The 17,339-nt window shown below is 40.5% G+C and overlaps 1 protein-coding gene and 1 long non-coding RNA gene across 2 annotated transcripts in view; one reads left to right on the forward strand and one right to left on the reverse strand.

The window, feature by feature from the left end:
- Positions 1 to 13,951, forward strand: part of dlgap1a (discs, large (Drosophila) homolog-associated protein 1a) — a 219,402-nt gene extending 205,451 nt beyond the window's left edge. Inside the window, exons 8-10 of the mRNA XM_059979492.1 lie at positions 1,934 to 2,025; positions 2,315 to 2,467; positions 11,454 to 13,951. Coding sequence (XP_059835475.1) covers positions 1,934 to 2,025; positions 2,315 to 2,467; positions 11,454 to 11,669 — 461 coding nt within the window. The 3' untranslated portion in view covers positions 11,670 to 13,951. The remainder of the gene's footprint in view (positions 1 to 1,933; positions 2,026 to 2,314; positions 2,468 to 11,453) is intronic.
- The window catches only part of LOC132399319 (uncharacterized), a 49,990-nt gene that overhangs the window by 18,479 nt on the left and 14,172 nt on the right, over positions 1 to 17,339 (reverse strand). Inside the window, exon 3 of the long non-coding RNA XR_009513960.1 lies at positions 1,912 to 2,007. This is a non-coding gene — a long non-coding RNA (uncharacterized LOC132399319). The remainder of the gene's footprint in view (positions 1 to 1,911; positions 2,008 to 17,339) is intronic.

The following is a 17,339-nucleotide window of genomic DNA, read 5'->3' on the forward strand; positions in this document are numbered from 1 at the left end:
CTAGAATTAACCACGAGGAACTATTTTCTCTTTCAAAAGCTTATAGCAGGCAAATGTACATTCCAGAAGGAGAACCATTGACAATCTTACCTCAGGTGCAGGACCTTAACCAGTATGGAGTGGCATTGAGATCCTCACAGCGCCTGAGTGATCTATAGGGGAAACCATTCTCATTATCCATACCTAGAACTACCTAATGTTATATTTTTGTCAACTTGCTGAAATGACTAAGTGCCTCACTTACTGAGGGACATATTTTCTATGACCTCCCTTGAACTCGGTGGTGGAATTACTTGATGCATATAGCTACATGATCTTTGGTCCTTGCACATTTTCTCGATAACTAGTTAAAGAAAATCTCATTATTCAGAAATTTTATTCAGCAAGTAGCAGAGCTGGTTAGGAGAAGAAATCCCAGTTGTCAGTGGATTACAGTTAAGGCTGGAGTACAGGAATTCCACTTGGTCTCAGGATCTTCCTGATATGTGGAAAGAAAATTAGTTGTTCCTGATTACTGGCCAATCGTTGATGCTGGAGTGAAGATAGGATTGAAGTTAGTATTTGCCTGAGATTTTGCTTCTGCTTATTTGGAAACGAGCCCCTCAGTCAGTTGGAGTCAACAATGGATGTTGCATCCCAGGTGTTCACGTGATAAGCAATATGGAGAGTAAGCTGTAGCAGGCTCCCCCTCTCCACAGAGCTGATAAATCCAAGGAACAACAGAGACCAGTAGTGGCAACAGCAGCGTCACAGGTGACTGGCTGCATCGCAGCAGTGTATGGAATCACTAGTGCCCTTAAATGGAAAACCCTACAAAATGCAGTGGATACGGCCCAGTCCATCACGGGTAAAGCCCTCCCCACCATTGAGCACATCTACATGAAGTGCTGTCTCAGGAAAGCAGCATCCATCATCAGGGACCCCCACCATCCAGAACATGCTCCCTTCTCATTGCTGCAATCTGGAGGAAGGTACAAGAGCCTCATAACTCACACCACCAGATTCAGGAACAGTTGTTACCCCTCACCCATCAGGCTCTTGAACCAAAGGGGATAACTTCACTCAACATCACTTGCACCATCATCCGAATGTTCCCACAGCCAATGTACTCATTTTCAAAGACTCTTCATCTCATGTTCTTGATATTTATTGCTCATTTATTATTATTATTATTACTTCTTTCTGTATTTGCACAGTTTGTTGTCTTCTGCACTGTGGTTCAACACCCTAGTTAGGTGGTCTTTTATTTATTCTGTTTTGGCTTGTATTCTATAGATTTATTGAGTATGCCCACAAGAAAAATAAAACTCAGGGTTGTATTTGGTGACATTTATGAACTTTGAAATTTACTTTGAAATTTTCTCTGTCAGGAGAAATGGTTCTGCCGGGTTTAATAGTTAAGCCACATGGGAAGGCCAGGAGCTGGATTTGGTAATTAGAGGCTATTTGAGATGCACACCTTTGGGATAATTGAATACGTAGTGTGAGCTTATCCCCACTACCACCCCTAGCTATAACAACCTTAAGATAGATAGATAAATAATTTATCAATCCCAAAGGAAATTACAGTGTCACAGTAGTATTACAAGTGCCCAGATATACAAATATTAGAAGGGAACCTATTTGGAATCACATTCATTTTTATAAAAAAGATTCCAGCACACACAATTTCTTTGAATATTTATATAATGGAAAATATAATTGAATTTAGATACCCTGAAAATTAGTATTGGAATGATTTATTTAATTTTACTTCAACACAATTTAGCAATCCAAAGCATTTAATTATTTAATTAAATGTGATTTTTCATATTGTCATGTCAGAGGAACATCATGCATCAATTGTTTATATATTGGATGCAAGTTTATGATGTAATACAATTTATTTGGAGTTCGTCAAACATCACTTACTCTGCCCGTTGCTTTACTGTAGTTCTGGGGAAAATACGAAGTGCGGTTGGAAGTGCTCAGCTCCTGATGTCCCAGAAGTTCCAACAGTTCAGTGGACTGTGTGAAGAAAACATGGTATGTGAATATTGCTTTATCCTGCAGTCCTTCTCATCTTTTGGCTGATTCACTATAACCATGAGACTACTAGCTTGTATTCACAGCAAGTAACATACTCAAATAGTTTACTATTCTGCTTTTGAAGTGTTTTACTTCAGTATTTTAACAAAAATTGCAAAACTTGACAAACAGAGGATCTACCAACCATACAAGTGCATACACGTGTGTGTGTGTGTGCGCGCGCGTTCCATTCCTAGAAGACGACAATAAATGCAAAGCTTACAAATTATTTTCCTGTTGTTCCTAGAATCCAAATGCATGTCCTCGACTGACCTCCCAAGACTTGGCAGGATTTTGGGATATGCTACAGTTGTCTATTGAAAATGTCAGCATGAAATTTGATGAGCTGCATCAACTCAAGGCAAACAGTTGGAAGCAGGTGGAACTTCCTGAAAAGAAGGTATCCCAGTAATAGAAAAACAATACAACTCTCTCATTTGCAGTGTTGTTCAAGATGTGTAGTTTTGTTTGGGGTGGCTTCATTGTGTGACAGTTTTAGTAGAAACCATGGTGAAAATAAGAGCAAGTTCTCTGCCCAATAATTCTATGAGATTCAATACACCTTAAGTGTTTTCCTCAGAACACCGGCGTATGTTTGGAAATTGTTATATATATATATATGTGTGTGTGTGTGTGTGTGTGTGTGTGTGTGTGTGTGTGTGTGTGTGTGTGCGTGCGTGCGTGTGTGCGTGCGTGTGTGTGTGCGTGTGTGTGTGTGTATGTGTGTGTGTGTGTGTGTGTGTATATATATATATATATATATATATATGTAGCGGTGTGCTACACGCAGCGCTGAAATAACGACACGGAATTGGTAAACTGCAGTTAAAGAAGATTTTATTCGAACTTCACGGCCTCGCTTTAAAGCCCTCCCCGGGCGCGGATGCTGTAGGGGGCACGTATTCACAGTCCCGCGCAGGCTTTTCCCTTTGTTGGTGAAGCAGACCTGGCGCCCTTTTGGGACTGGCCTTTGTGCCGGCGCGCTGGCTATTTGTGAGCCGGTTCGAGTGCGCTAGGAAGTGGGTCGCCACATATATATAGATAATATGTATATAAAATAGTTGAGTTAAAATAAGAAGTGCAAAATAACAGAAATAAAGAAGTAGTGATGTAGTGTTCATGGGTTCAATGTCCACATAGAAATCAGATGGCAGAGGGGAAGAAGCTGTTCCTGAATCGCTGAGTGTGTGCCTTCAGACTTTTGTACGTCCTACCTGATGGTGACAGTGAGAAAAGGGCATGTCCTGGGTGCTGGATGCCCTTTATAATGGGCAGTGCATTCCTAAGGCACCACTCATTGAAGATGAGATGTTATGTATTTCCATATTTTTATAGAACATTTGGAACTAGAATTGGTTTATTATTGTCACGTGTACTGAGATCCAGTGAAAAGCTCATCTCGCATACTATTCACACAGATCAAATCATTACACAATCCATTAAGAGAGAATAAGGTAAAACAATAAGCTACATCAGGCCGCTGTTCATTGATTACACATTAATGTTCAACACCATGATACCCTCAATTCTTATCAACAAGCTCCAAAACCTTAGCCTCTATACCTCCCTCTCAACTGGATTCTTGACTTCCTCACTGGGAGACCATAGACAGTGTGGATTGGAAATAACGTCTCCTCCTCGCTGACAATCAACACTGGGGCACCTCAAGGAAGTGTGGTTAACCCACTGCTCTACTCTCTCTATACCCATGACTGTGTGGGTAGGCACAGCTCAAACACAATCTATAAATCTGCCAGTGAGACAACTATTGTTGACATAATTTCAGGTGGTCATGAGGTGGTGTTCAGGAGCGAGATAGATCAGCTGGTTGAGTGGTGTTGCAACAATGACCTTGCCCTCAACATCAGTTGGACTGAGAAATTGACTGTGGACTTCAGGAAGGGGAAGTGACGGGAACGCACACCAGTCCTCGTCGAGGGATCAGCAGATAGCAGTCTCGGTTTCCTGGTATCACCATCTCCGAAGATCTGTCCTGTGCCATGCATATTGATGTAATTACAAAGAAGGCATTACAGCGGCTATACTGCTAGGAAGTTGAGGAGATTTGGGGTGCCACCAAAGTCTAGCAAATTTCTAGAGATTTACAGTGGAGAAGATTCTAACTGGTTGCACCACTATCTGCTACGGAGGGGCTATTGCACAAGATTAAAAAAGGTGCAGGAAGTTGTAAACTCAAACAATCCCATCATGGGCACTATCCTCCACAGATTAGAGGACATCTTCAAAAGGTGTTGCCTCAAAAAGGTGGTATCCATCACTAAGGACTCTCTCCCCCCACCCTCACTCACAACGTGCCTTCTTCTCATAGCTACTATCAAGGAGGAAGTACAGAACCCTGATGATGCACACTCAACATTTCAGGAACAGCATCTTCCCCTCCAACATCAGATTCTGAAAGGACGACGAATCCATAAACACTAACAGTCCATTTTTTCCTCGTTTTGCACCACTTAATTTCTTTTTTATGGACACTACTAATTGTAATGTATAGTTTTTTTTAATTCGGTATTGCAATGTACTGCTGCCACAAAACAGCAAATCTCACAACATATGCCAGTGATATTAAACCTGATTCTGAAATTAAACTCTAACACCGCAGACTGAAGTGTAACAGCGACGGAGAAAATGTACCTCATACAAAAACAGTATGGTACAAGATCATAAAGAGGCAGATGGTGAGGTCAAGAATGCAACTAGGGAACAATTTAATAGTCTTACAACAGCAGGTAGACTCTGTCCTAGAGACTGGTGGTGTATGCTACCAGGCTTTTGCATTTTCTGCCCGGTGGACTGGGAGATATGAGAAAATGCCCAGAGAAGGTGGGGTCTTTGATTATGCTTGCTGCTTTTCTGAGGTACAGAGTTCAGTGGCTCCACAAGGTGAAACCATTTAATTTAATTCAATGTGCCACAAATCAAACTGAACCAGGCTGTTTGAATGGGAAATCGATCAAGAGAAAGAAAATGAAATAAGTGGTCTACTCTGGGAAATTACTATTAATGGTGTGAAGTCAATAATTAATCTGGTTTTTCTTCATCAGGCACTAGGGTGAAGGGGAAATAGACGGCAAGAAAAAGCAGGTAGCTAAATAAAAAAAAACTGTAGTTTACCACTCCTAGACTTCATACCACCAGTAATGATCACAAGTCCCTTTACTTCAATCCAGAATTTACTGCAATCCCAAACACCAGCTCCAGCGACATTTTTAAGTCATTATTGGTGAGGTGTGCAAACTAGCACAGTGAAACAGCAATCTGGGACCTGAAGAAACCAGGAGCATTTCTAACCTGAAGTTGAATAATCCACTCGTCAAATGATTCAGTGTCAATGAGGGCAAGTGTTGTACCCTTACATTTTTTTTTTAATCCACTCCTCTTAAAATTAGGGTGTGAAGAGCAGACATTGCAAATTATCAATGTATACTGTAATCATTGTGATAAAATTAGCATTCCTTCAAAAGCAATATTTTTAGTTTCAAAAATATTGTGTTGTTACTTTAAATTAATAAGAATTAGCCACTTGATAACTCTTCCTGTGTCCCCTTTCCCACAATTCGATATCTTCTCTCCTGCAAAGTGTTCAGAAACATCTTTCTGGATGTAAAAAGTGACATAAGTAACATTATTCCAAATATTAATCAGTACAGAAGGTCTCTCTCATGCTTCCTTCTCCTTCTCACCTTTCCCCTTTTCTTCTCCCTTCCCCCTTTCCACACACAGTGCATAATAGAGATCTGTGGCAGAATCTGGTTTAGCATCATACACATATGTCATAAAATATATTTAAATTTGTAGCAGGAGTACACAGTGCAATGCAGAAAATCAGTACAAGTACTATGCAAATGTCTTAAGTACTATATATATATATAGGTGTGTGTGTGTGTGTGTGTGTGTGTGTGTGTGTCTTAGACTTTGCATAGAACTATAGTTATGTGGTTCAAAGACCTGTTAAAATGTTCCTGTTCCTTCATCTATTATTTTGTTTTTCTTTTGATAAATCAGCACAGAAAGATAATTGTACCCTTTATTTCTATTTCTAAATTGTAATCCGGCCCAGGATTAATGAATAGATATTTTTCCTCTGGAAAATTCAGTACATCAATATACTAGATTAAAACTAAACACCATTATAATTCCATATGAACCTCCCATATGATACATCTTCTAAATTTGACAAAATAGAATGCTTTTCCTCAAAATATTTTTGTGCACTTATCGTTCATTGTGTTTAATGCTATACAGTTTTGGGCTTCCTGATTAAAATGGCCATAAATGTATTTGAAAGGGCATTATGTTTAAATGCCCAGAAGGATAAACTGAGAAAACCGGACCTAACTGGTCCCCAATATGACCACACACTATTAAAAGCAACTTCCTACAGTTTCCTGCATTTAATTTGAGAAGGATGTTGGAATTTAAAGGCATGCTCCCTATGTCAGCTTGATAGCAGTAATACGCACTATGGAAATTGTAGAGAAAAGAGAGGGACTACAGGGAGAAGAGATACAGACAGGGTTTCTAGACTCAATGAGGAAATGTGATCAATGAGATACAAGCCATGTTAGAGGTCTTATGCAGCAAAAGATTCAGGATACACACCAGGACTACCATTTGAAAAGACTGCATCTGTCTCCTCCAAATATGAGAATTCCCTCTCATTCAAGCAGTGCAGAAATAAATGTCATTTCCTCACTTGTTATAGCAAAATGAATTGGATATTGCATGAAAAACTATAGTAAGCCATTTCATTAATTTGATTGTGATTCATTCACAGATATTTTATGAACAGTGAGGGTGGTCTCATGAAGTAGCCTGTGAATGATAATTAGATGTTATCTGATTGTTGGTGAGGTATGTTGGTGTTAACAATTGGAGTATAGAGAGGGTCACCTGTTTTGCATTGAGGTTTTGAAAAGTACACACTTTACAGATGGGCATGGCACTCATGTCCTGAGTACCCAGCTCATCATAAAACCATAATATATAGGAGCAGAATTAGGCCATTTGGCCTGTCGAATCTGCTCCACCATTTCATCATGGCTGATCCATGTTTCCTCTCAACTCCAGTCTCCTGCCTTCTCTCCATATCCTTTCATGCCCTGACCAATCAAGAATCTATCAACCTCTGCCTTATATATACATAAAGAATTAGTCTCCATAGCTGCCTGTGGCAAAGAATTTCACAGATTTGCCACTCTCTAGCTAAAGAAATTCCTCCTCATCTCTGTTCTAAAAGGACACCCCTCTATTCTGAGGCTGTGTCCTCTGTTCTTAGACCTTCCACCATAGGAAACATCCTCTCCACATCTACGCTATCATGTTCATTCACCATTCAATAGGCTTCAATGAAATCAACCCTCATTCTTCTGAATTCTAGAGAATACAGCCCCAGAGCCATCAAACGGTCTTCATATGACAAGCCGTTCAAACCTAAAATCATTTTCGTGAGCCTCCTTTGAACCCCCTCCACGTCCTTTCTAAAATATGGGGCCCAGAACTGCTCAGAGTGCTCCAAGTGAAGCCTCACCTTGTGGGGCCAGCCAATGCCAGAATGTTTGCAGTAATCGATTACTGTCAGCAGAGTCGCAACTAAGACTGAGTCTTCAATTTATTGCTGAAAATCATGAGGCGCAGAAACAGGGTATGCAGTCAGAACCTTCTTCCCAGGGCAGAAATGTCAAATACTGCAGGACGTGCATTTAAAGTTGGAAGGGGGAAAATTTGACGGGAATATGCAGGGAAATCTTTTACACAGGAAGTGGATGCTGCCCGAAACCGGCTGCAGGGGTAGTGGTGGAAGCAGATACAGTAATGGTGTTTAAGAGGCTGTTAGACAGGAATATGGCCATGCAGGGAATGGAGGGACATGCAGGCAGAAAAGATTTAATTTAATTTTGCATTATGTTCAGCAGATACTGTGAGGCAAAGGGCTTGTTCTTGTGTTCTACTGCTCTGTGTAGAAACGGAAGACAGCCAGAGGCTGAGCCTCCATTCTCTGGATTCACAGCTGACCATGTAGCTCTCATACCCCCCTGACCTCCTTTTAACGCACATCTGTCTCTGTGAATTTACACTGCGCCAATCTTCCTTATTAGAGGAAACCAAAGCTGTAACGAGTTGAGCTTCAGCACGGAGGCAAGTAAACCTCACAGAGCAGCAATTTGAAATGGCCCATGCCTCACCTCGGGCCCCAGCATCCTGTCCTTCTCGACCTGGCCCAGCCCTTAAATGGTCCAGACCTCGCCACTTCAATACGCTCCCAGTCTGGTGCCCTGCCACTTCAATTTGGCCCACACCCAACTTTTCCTATTCAGCTCAGCGCTTAGATCAATCAGACCTCAGGTCTTTCCTTGCTGTCAGGCTAGATAGCGTGGACTAGGTATGTCTGCTTCTGTGCCATAGGGACAGGAGACACTCTGTGCTCACAGTGAAAAAGCATTTAAATAAAGAAATTGAGGAGAGTGTGCAGAGTGAGGCTGCAAAACACAGATGCATTGCTTCAAAGGGTTTATTGGCTTCATTAATCCCATCTCCAGCACCTCTGCAAATGCAGTTATTTCACAAGTGCAGTAGAACTACAATCATCTCTAGTATGGGCTAACATCAAAATGTTTTCCCACATTCTATCATGAAATTATCAAGCCACCTATTTACATTTCATTGTTTGCAAGACTCGCAGCTGTATCGCCAGGGCAGGAGCACCGCCCGACAACACATCGTGTGGCACTTAGCAACATATCACTGCTTTACAGTTCAAGGTGGCCCATTATAAATGACATCAGCAGCAGAGGACTGGACCCTTGAATGTGCAATTTCAATTGCTCCCAGCCTCAAGGAAAGCAGGACGGAATGGTGGCCATCCTCCCCTATCTCAATAGAGCATTCAAGATGTTCGTCTGCTCATACCTGATCCTCAGTTCTCACATTATTCCACAATCCCTTCTGATTTACAAACTACAAGAGGTGTAAGTCAGGCAGCTCTAAATTAAACCGTTATACCTTTCACCTATTTTAGGACAGACTCTCAAGAAAGAAAGCGCATCACACTTGTAGCCAGCAGCAACAGTTTCCATTCATGCACACTGTAATGTAGGAATAATCATAAACTAAGGAGATAACAGTGAATGCTAGAAATGCCTAGCAGCTCAGGCAGCACCTGTGGAAACAGAAACTGTCAAGAACCTTTCGTCATAACTGGGAAAGGGAGAAAACAAATTAGTTATAAGATGCAGAACTACAAAGGATAGGACAAACTGAATGTAGATCATGGAACAGTAGAGCATGGGATCAGGGCTTTCTGCACACTATGTTGTGCTGAACTAATTAAATTAGAAATCAAATGCCCTCTAAACTAATCCATTCCCTCCACACAATATCCATATCCAGCCATTTCATGCATATTCATTTGCCTGTCTAAAAGCCTCTTTCATCTTTGCCTCCACAACCACCTCAGGCAGCACATTCCAGGCACCCACCACTCTGTAAAAATTTACTCCTTTAAACTTAATCCTTCTTACCTTAAATGGATACTGTCTGGTATTAGAAATTTCAACCCTGGAAATAAGATTCTGCCTGTCTATTCTACCTACTGTATGTTTCACATCGTCTAATAAACCTCTGTCTGTCTCTCTCTCTCTCTCTCTCATTGCAATGTGAATATACCAGTTAAAGCCATCTCCCACATGCATGCTTTCACTTAATTGATATGTAGTTGAACAAACAAAACAGATTGGCGATGAGTACAAACCTGAATATCATAAAATATCACGGACTGCACCGACTGTTCTGGGACGAGACAAAGAGAGGAAAGATTTACAAAGTACGGAGAAAGCCGTCACAGACGCTGACAAGAAGAAGCACGAGTAACTGCATAGAACACAGTGAAAGATGCACAACTAGCAAAGTTAAAGTGAAAATAATGTGGTGATGGCTTTAGTCGGGAAAGTTGATGAATTTGATTGTGCTTGTGAAGACCGTGCATCATATATTGAGAGGGTAGAACTGTATTGTAACGCGAACAACGAAGATGAGCAAAAGAAACCCCCCATGCTTCTTAGCTTGATGGGTGTTAGAATGTACAGTCTCTTACACAACTTAGTAACACCTGGAAAATCAGCAAATAAGACATTCGACAAAATTGTTACAATTTTACAAATCAATTGAGCCCTAAACCACTGGTAATAGCTGAGATATTTAGATTTTACAAAAGGAACCAGTCAAAGGAAGAAAGCATTTCTGAATACATTGCAGAACTGTACAAACTTTCCCTATACTGTGACTGTGTCTCAGTTCTGCACTCCTAAGGCAGTTGGAAACCATGCTAGGTGAATAATAGATATCATTGACAATTGAAGAGGGGCCTATATCACCCTGCACTGACCTGTTGAGTCAATTGCACATCATAAAGTGAGGTTTCTGAAGCTCATACCATTGGGATATTAAACTGGAATAATCTAATTAAAACAGCAGGTATCGCACTCAATTGGAATAGGCACAGTTGAGTGTGTCAAGGTGGGACAAGTTAAATGCCAACAGTGTAATCTCCTTGTGAGTTAAACACATGGCATTAGCTGCAACTTTCAAAACCAGTTTAACAACATTGTCCTCGTATCTGTATCACACACTGATTATAGTTTGCAAACTTAAACTGCATAATTACACTACATGCAAAACAACCCCTACCAATATGGCAATCATCTGAAAATACTTGTGTATATAGCTTGTAAAATGTAAGTTAATTTATCCTTCTAATTGTGCCAAAGGCTCTTTTACACAAATGTGTATTTGATTTAATTTATCATCTGCTACAATTACAGCACTTCTTTCCCACATAGCAAGCTATTGAAGTGTACCATGCTGAATAATGTACCCAAGTGTCTAGGGACTTTAATCTACAATTTACTGACTTGAGCAAGACAGCTGCCAATAAGCCTTATTATTATTAGAAAACAAGACAAATTGTACAATCGCATAACATTCTGGTTTGTTTGTTTATCTATAAAACACTTCTGATTTAATCAAGAACCCAAGGTTGAATACAAGCCAGCAGAATCACAAGAACATTCCACTTCTCTTCTTCAACCTTCTCCAGAGAGATCCTGTTGACACTGTGTAGCTGGGTAATATATTACACCAGAGTACAGGATAATTGCTGTGTGAATTGGTGATGTGTTGGGATGGTTTATTGTTCTATGATGCTTGAGTAATTACGATACTAATTTGACATGCTGCTGATGAAACTACAGCACCAATGTTGCCAGGTGTATTGGGCTTCCGCTAATTGTATGCAACAGCATAGTTGTGCTTTGTCATACCTATCTGAAATAAAAGCCAAGCTTCTAAATCACATATATTTATTTCTGCAGGAGAAAAGGATTCCCCCTCCTGTGCCAAAGAAGCCCCCAAAGGGTCAGGTACCCTTGAAACGTGAAAAGTCGCTTGACACCACGGAGAAACAAAGGCAGGAAGCACGGAAGCGTCTAATGGCTGCCAAACGGGCTGCATCAGTAAGACAGAATTCTGCCACAGAGAGTGCAGACAGTATTGAGATCTATATCCCAGAGGCCCAGACCAGACTATAAACTACACTGCGGAGGAACGGTGATAACTTTAAATCACAGAGCTGGTTGTAACATATCCATGTTACAGTTTTATTAGAGATACATCCTAATGTCTGTATCTCTTTAACCCTCTGGAAGAACATTAAGAATCAGGACAATTATGAGCAGGTGTGGCATTATTAATAAACCCAGGTTAAAAAAATCTGTAAACAGTTTTAGCATATTCTACCATTAATGTTTAGCTACGTAAAATATTTGCTAATTGCCATGTCATTTGCATGGCTTCACTCTAATTGTTGTTGCAGTTGCTTTTTGAAACTCCTTTCCAGTGTTCTAGCTCCATTAACTCACCCACATATGTAGTAATGTTTCAAGTACTGACAATAGTTTAAGTAATTGAATGGAGGAAAAAATAAAAATCATATGTGCACAGCAATAGAAACTTCAATTATGATGAAAGGATGTTGGTGTCTTCCTAATTTAGATGTTAGGACTTAGGATCATGGTTGTTTATTTCAAAATAGATGGATAGATGGAATGCATTACTCTCAATAACTCACTTTTGTAATTGGATTTTGACAGCAGTAAACATGTATATGCTAACAGCTCCATGTGTAAAAGGCAAGAACCACTGGCACTGTGTTGCTATTGAAGTGCATAACCTTCAGAGACTTGTATTAATTCACTTTCAAGGGTTGCAATGTTGGATTAAACGTAAATTAAAATTAAATTCGGTAAAATTTAAAATGAGTCTCATTGTTATGCTAAAGCAGTTAGTCAAACAGCTTAGAAAGTGGGAATGACAAGCCTTTGTGATGCTTACAGCCATTACCAGAGATAGTGTAAGTGAAAGGGACTTCCAAATCTTTGTGCTACCTGCTACCGTACAAATTCACTGGTGACACTGGAGTGCTTCTAACTACCACATTTTAATAGACAATAGTTTAGGATAGCATTTGGAAAAATGAAAAGCAATGTATTTTTAATTGAAGCATTAGGGTGATGTAATGAATACACAAACCTTTGAAAGGTGTAACCAGTCAAGACTGTGATGCTTATGAAATTCAGTAAGGGCTATGTATTTCTTTGTTGAAATGCTAAGCTGTACAAACTGATCTGATTTTCACAAGTCTGATTTTTTATAGCTGTACCCTTTATCAATTTCCCTTTGATCCACAATATCTAATCTTCTTACTCACTGTTATTGTTTGCACATGTTTTTGATTGAAATGTGTCTAATGATGTCCTGTAGTAAAGATATCAGGTACACGTAATTTACCAGTGAGCTGAGCTCTTCCTTTTTCCAGCATCTATTGTATTTTAAATGAGTTGGGTCTAGGTTGCCGATGCATTTGCCAAAATGCATTAATCTGTGCCTATAATATGTCTGATGAAAATGAATTGCTTTTACTGAAGCAACTGTATGTACTTGAGGCAGTAAAATTTTTCTCAGTCCGCCGTAGTCACTACTGTTCGCTTCCACAGAAACTTTACTCAGTATTATTTGTTAAACGTGCATGGTATTAATTTGAAATTTCAAAGGCTATGTTCTTCAGTGGTGAACCTTTGCTGTGAATTTAGCAGAAAGCAAACCCAAGCATTTTATTTGGAAATGGTACTTCCTTTGTCTTTGACACAGTGAGAGCACTTGTTTGTTCTCCAGACTTGTGGCCTAGATAATAGGCTTTACCCTCTCTCACACCTTTGTATTCACCAGAGCTGACAGGGGCTAAATGTGGATGTCACCCTGCATTCCTTTTTATACAAATATGTATCTGTAGAACTGTTCTACTGGAATACATACACTGCTTGTGAAAGTTAATAACTGTGAATAATGTTACTTCCCACCAAGTGTGAAAAGAAAAAAAAATCATTTGTGCAATGTAGATTAAAACCTGGTGGCAACTGGCTGTTCATTGAAAACTATGAAAATTTTGTTCCAATAAAACTTCCTATTAAGTAACCTGTTACTGGTTATATTTTAATATGAATGTTGTAATATTATGCTAGATTATACTATATTATTTATTTGAAAGTTGTTAATTTTTGTTACCTCATTTGTATTTATTGTTTAAATGTATATGCATTCCTTAACATATCAATGACATGAAGGATTTCTCTGTAAGGGGTATTTCCAATTAATAGAAAGGATGTTTTGAATAGAGAAAACAAATTACTGAATAAGCCAGAAAGTGAAATTCCACTCAAATTTCAAAATAGTTGCTTCATTGAAAAAGTTTAATTAATAAAATAATGTAAATAATTGAATGTTTGCCATTATATAAAAAAGTACTTAATTAAAATCACACCTCTGTGCAATATGTTCTCTGAAATTCTTTACCAACTAATAATATGGCATGTTCTGAAAGTACAAACTCCAGCTGGGATATACTGCAGGAATATAGTCCTTAAATCCTTCAATAAGTGACCTGTTTTAGACATTCATTATTTTCGGGTTATTTAATTAGAAAAGGAAGACAACCAAGTCCCCTGCTGACATCCACACATATTTTTACTTAAATGACAGAGGAAAGCAATAAAAGCACGCAGTAAGGTATGAAAGATTCTGATATATTGTACAATCTGTGTACTGAGACCCCGTGGATGCATGAATTGGTGATCTCTCCTTTATAACGGTTTCAATAGTGGCAAGAATTTTTGGTATCTCACTTAATTGGGCATTATTCCAAGCTGAGCTTTGAAAATAAATGTCAGCATTGTCCTCAGCCAAGAAAGGGAGTGTTGCCTCTGTGCATCATTTCAGCAGTGAAGGTTGCTGATTACTTTTCACTTTCCTAAATCACAAAGATTAGCAGCAACTTTTCACTGTGTTGCCACAGGCTCCCTGAAACAATCTGAACTGAGATTTCATATAGGTTTAAAATTACTTCCCACAAAATGCTGATTGAAATTTGTACCACTAGTGTGCTACACTGTCAGGTAATTCCAGGCAGGCAGTTCCTCCAACTAAATATTGGGATGTCCAAAAGCATTGTCTTTGCACCCAGCTAAGAATATTTTACCATTGGCAGAACACAATTCTCTTCCACAGGAGCTTTTAAAGTTCAATTCACTTGTTAGTAGTCTTAAGATATCTATTTGGACCAGAGATGAGTTTTTACTGCAAGAACAAAAATGCCTATTTTCATCTCCAGAAAATGACCCAATTTCCCCTTCACCATCACCCCGCCACTCACCAATTGCTCATGAGCAGCAGAAAACTCTATCCATGCCTTTGTTATTTCTAAATTAATTCTACATACAACTATTCCAATGCTATTTCAGACTTCCCCCATTTTCAACCTTGATAAAACTGAGCTTGCAAAAAACAATGCTTCCCATATCCTTTCCTATCTGTTTACAACAGCCAGATATTGGGGTAGGGAAGGTCTAAGAAGGATATGGGGAATGGCAAATCGTACTAATTTAGATCCAGTCATGGTTAGCACGGCCCAGTTGAACTGAAGGTCCTGTTTGAGTCTATGTTCTGTATCCATTTTGCACTATTTATGACCTCCATTCAGGAAGTGCATAACATGAATAGATCTCTCATTCCCCAGCTGATATTAGAATCTAAAATAATGAAACCGTTCAATGGGGAAGGTGTAAATTACAAGGCCAATGATGCAATATTATTTGGCACCAGTCTTCATTAAGATTGGCTCTATTGTAAATTCATTAGTTAGTGTCGTGCTTACATGCCATCATGAAGCAAATTTAAAATGGATCAGCAAATTTAAAGATGACAAGATTGGGGGAGAAAGGCTATCAAAACTTGCAGAGGGATCTGGACCTGCCATAAAAATGGCAGGTGGAACTTAATGCAGACAGGCGTGAGGTGAATCACTTTGAGAGGACAAACCAGGGTAGGTCACTGAGGAATGTGGTACAACAGAGGGATCTTGGAATTCAGATCTGTAATTCCTTAAAAGTGGTGTCACAGGTAGATAGGGTCATAATGAGAGCTTTTGGCACATCGGCCTTCATAGAGCAAAGTACCGAGTATAGGAGCTGGGATGCTGTTGTCTAAATTGGTGAGACCAAATTTGGAATATTATGTGGAGTTCTGGGCACCTACCTACAGATAATGTGACTCCTTGCACTTGGAGGCCCAGTTCCTGGACTTATTAACTGAGACAGATGAGAGGATAGCCGTACACACATCTGCAAAACCGAAGATCTCTGTCAGTCTCTCCTTGCTCTACAAGTCTCCCTCCAGCAATAAAGATTCACAACAAGACCTAGGAGAAAGTGGACCACTTCTCTTTTATTGGAAACTTCCTCTCAACCAATGCAGACATCAATGTTGAAATGCACCCAAAATCATCTTCAATACATTGGCAGAGCTTTTGATTAATGCAGGAAAAACATGTTTAAAGATGGCAGGAAATTCATGAAAAACTAGCTAGTAGAGATCCATGCTTTTCTGTATGCTTGCAAGACCAGAGTTCCCTACAGAAAGCACCTCAAGGCATTGGAAAGATACCATAAACATTGCCTTTGGGAAGGCAACTAATGTTAGTGTCCTCTCACACACCACAGCACTGATGATGCCCAATTGCCTCGATTGGACAGACCAGATTAATCACGTCCCTGTCGTATGGTGGGCATTGAGAACTGACCCAAATGCAAGACACAGACACTGAAGTACCAGGGAGAGGACTAGGTGTATCAAGCAAGGGAACTGGGAAAGAAATGAAACTGGACAAGACACAGGCCCTGGACAAGACTAGGAGACAGGGCATGGGCTAGGAAAGTGGGACCTTTACGAGGAACTAGGAACCTGGACAAGGACTCCGAGCCAGAGACTGGGCAGGGAGCCGGAACCTGGGTCTTGACTCGGGCTCGGACTCCGGATCCAGGCGAGGACTGGACATGGGGACAGGATGCAGGACTTCAGGGCTGAATGAGGACATGAAGCTCAGACTTGTTCTTGATTGAGGGAGAGCAGGAACGCAGAGCCGAGGTTGAGGGAGAGCAGGAACGCAGAGCCGAGGTTGAGGGAGAGCAAAACAGAAGTGGGGAGAGGCATAGCCAGACACTAACCCTGGACAAGACCAGGACTCAGGGCCTAGACTACAACTTGCACTTGGACACGGACTGGAACCTCCTCGGAGCCTTGGACTGGAGCACAGGAACACAGAATTCAGAGCCAGAACCCCTCATAGGGCTGGGGCTTTACACAGAGTCAGGACCCCCTCCTTGGGTACGGGACATAGGGTTGGGGACTCGTACACAGACATTAAACACAGGGACACAAAGAGACAGTTCCAAGCTCAGTGATAGATAGTTCCTACTGTTGGCATGGCAAGGCTCCAGTCTCACTCCAGCAGCTGAACTTGATGGCAATACAGGGGAGGACACAGGCAATTTTGCCAGCAGGGCTTCAGAGGGAAGGAAGGGAACAGTTCAGCCTCAGAGTAACGGCAAAGACAGCCTGACTTACCCAAAGGAGGCAAGGACAGATCCCACCGTAGGGTAACAGCAAGGACAGCCTGACTTACCCCACAGTTGCAAGGACAGGATACCAACAAGAAGAACCAGCAACCACACTCGAACCCAGGGCCACTTATATTCTAGCCTCAATATGAGAATCAGGTGCCTGTGATTAAGCCCAACTGAAACAATGGACAGCCAGAAGACCCGGAGTCCAGAGGCCACGGACCGGACCGTGAACCGGAAAGTGGACTT

Source organism: Hypanus sabinus, chromosome 1 (assembly GCF_030144855.1).
Source record: "Hypanus sabinus isolate sHypSab1 chromosome 1, sHypSab1.hap1, whole genome shotgun sequence".
NCBI lineage: Eukaryota > Metazoa > Chordata > Chondrichthyes > Myliobatiformes > Dasyatidae > Hypanus > Hypanus sabinus.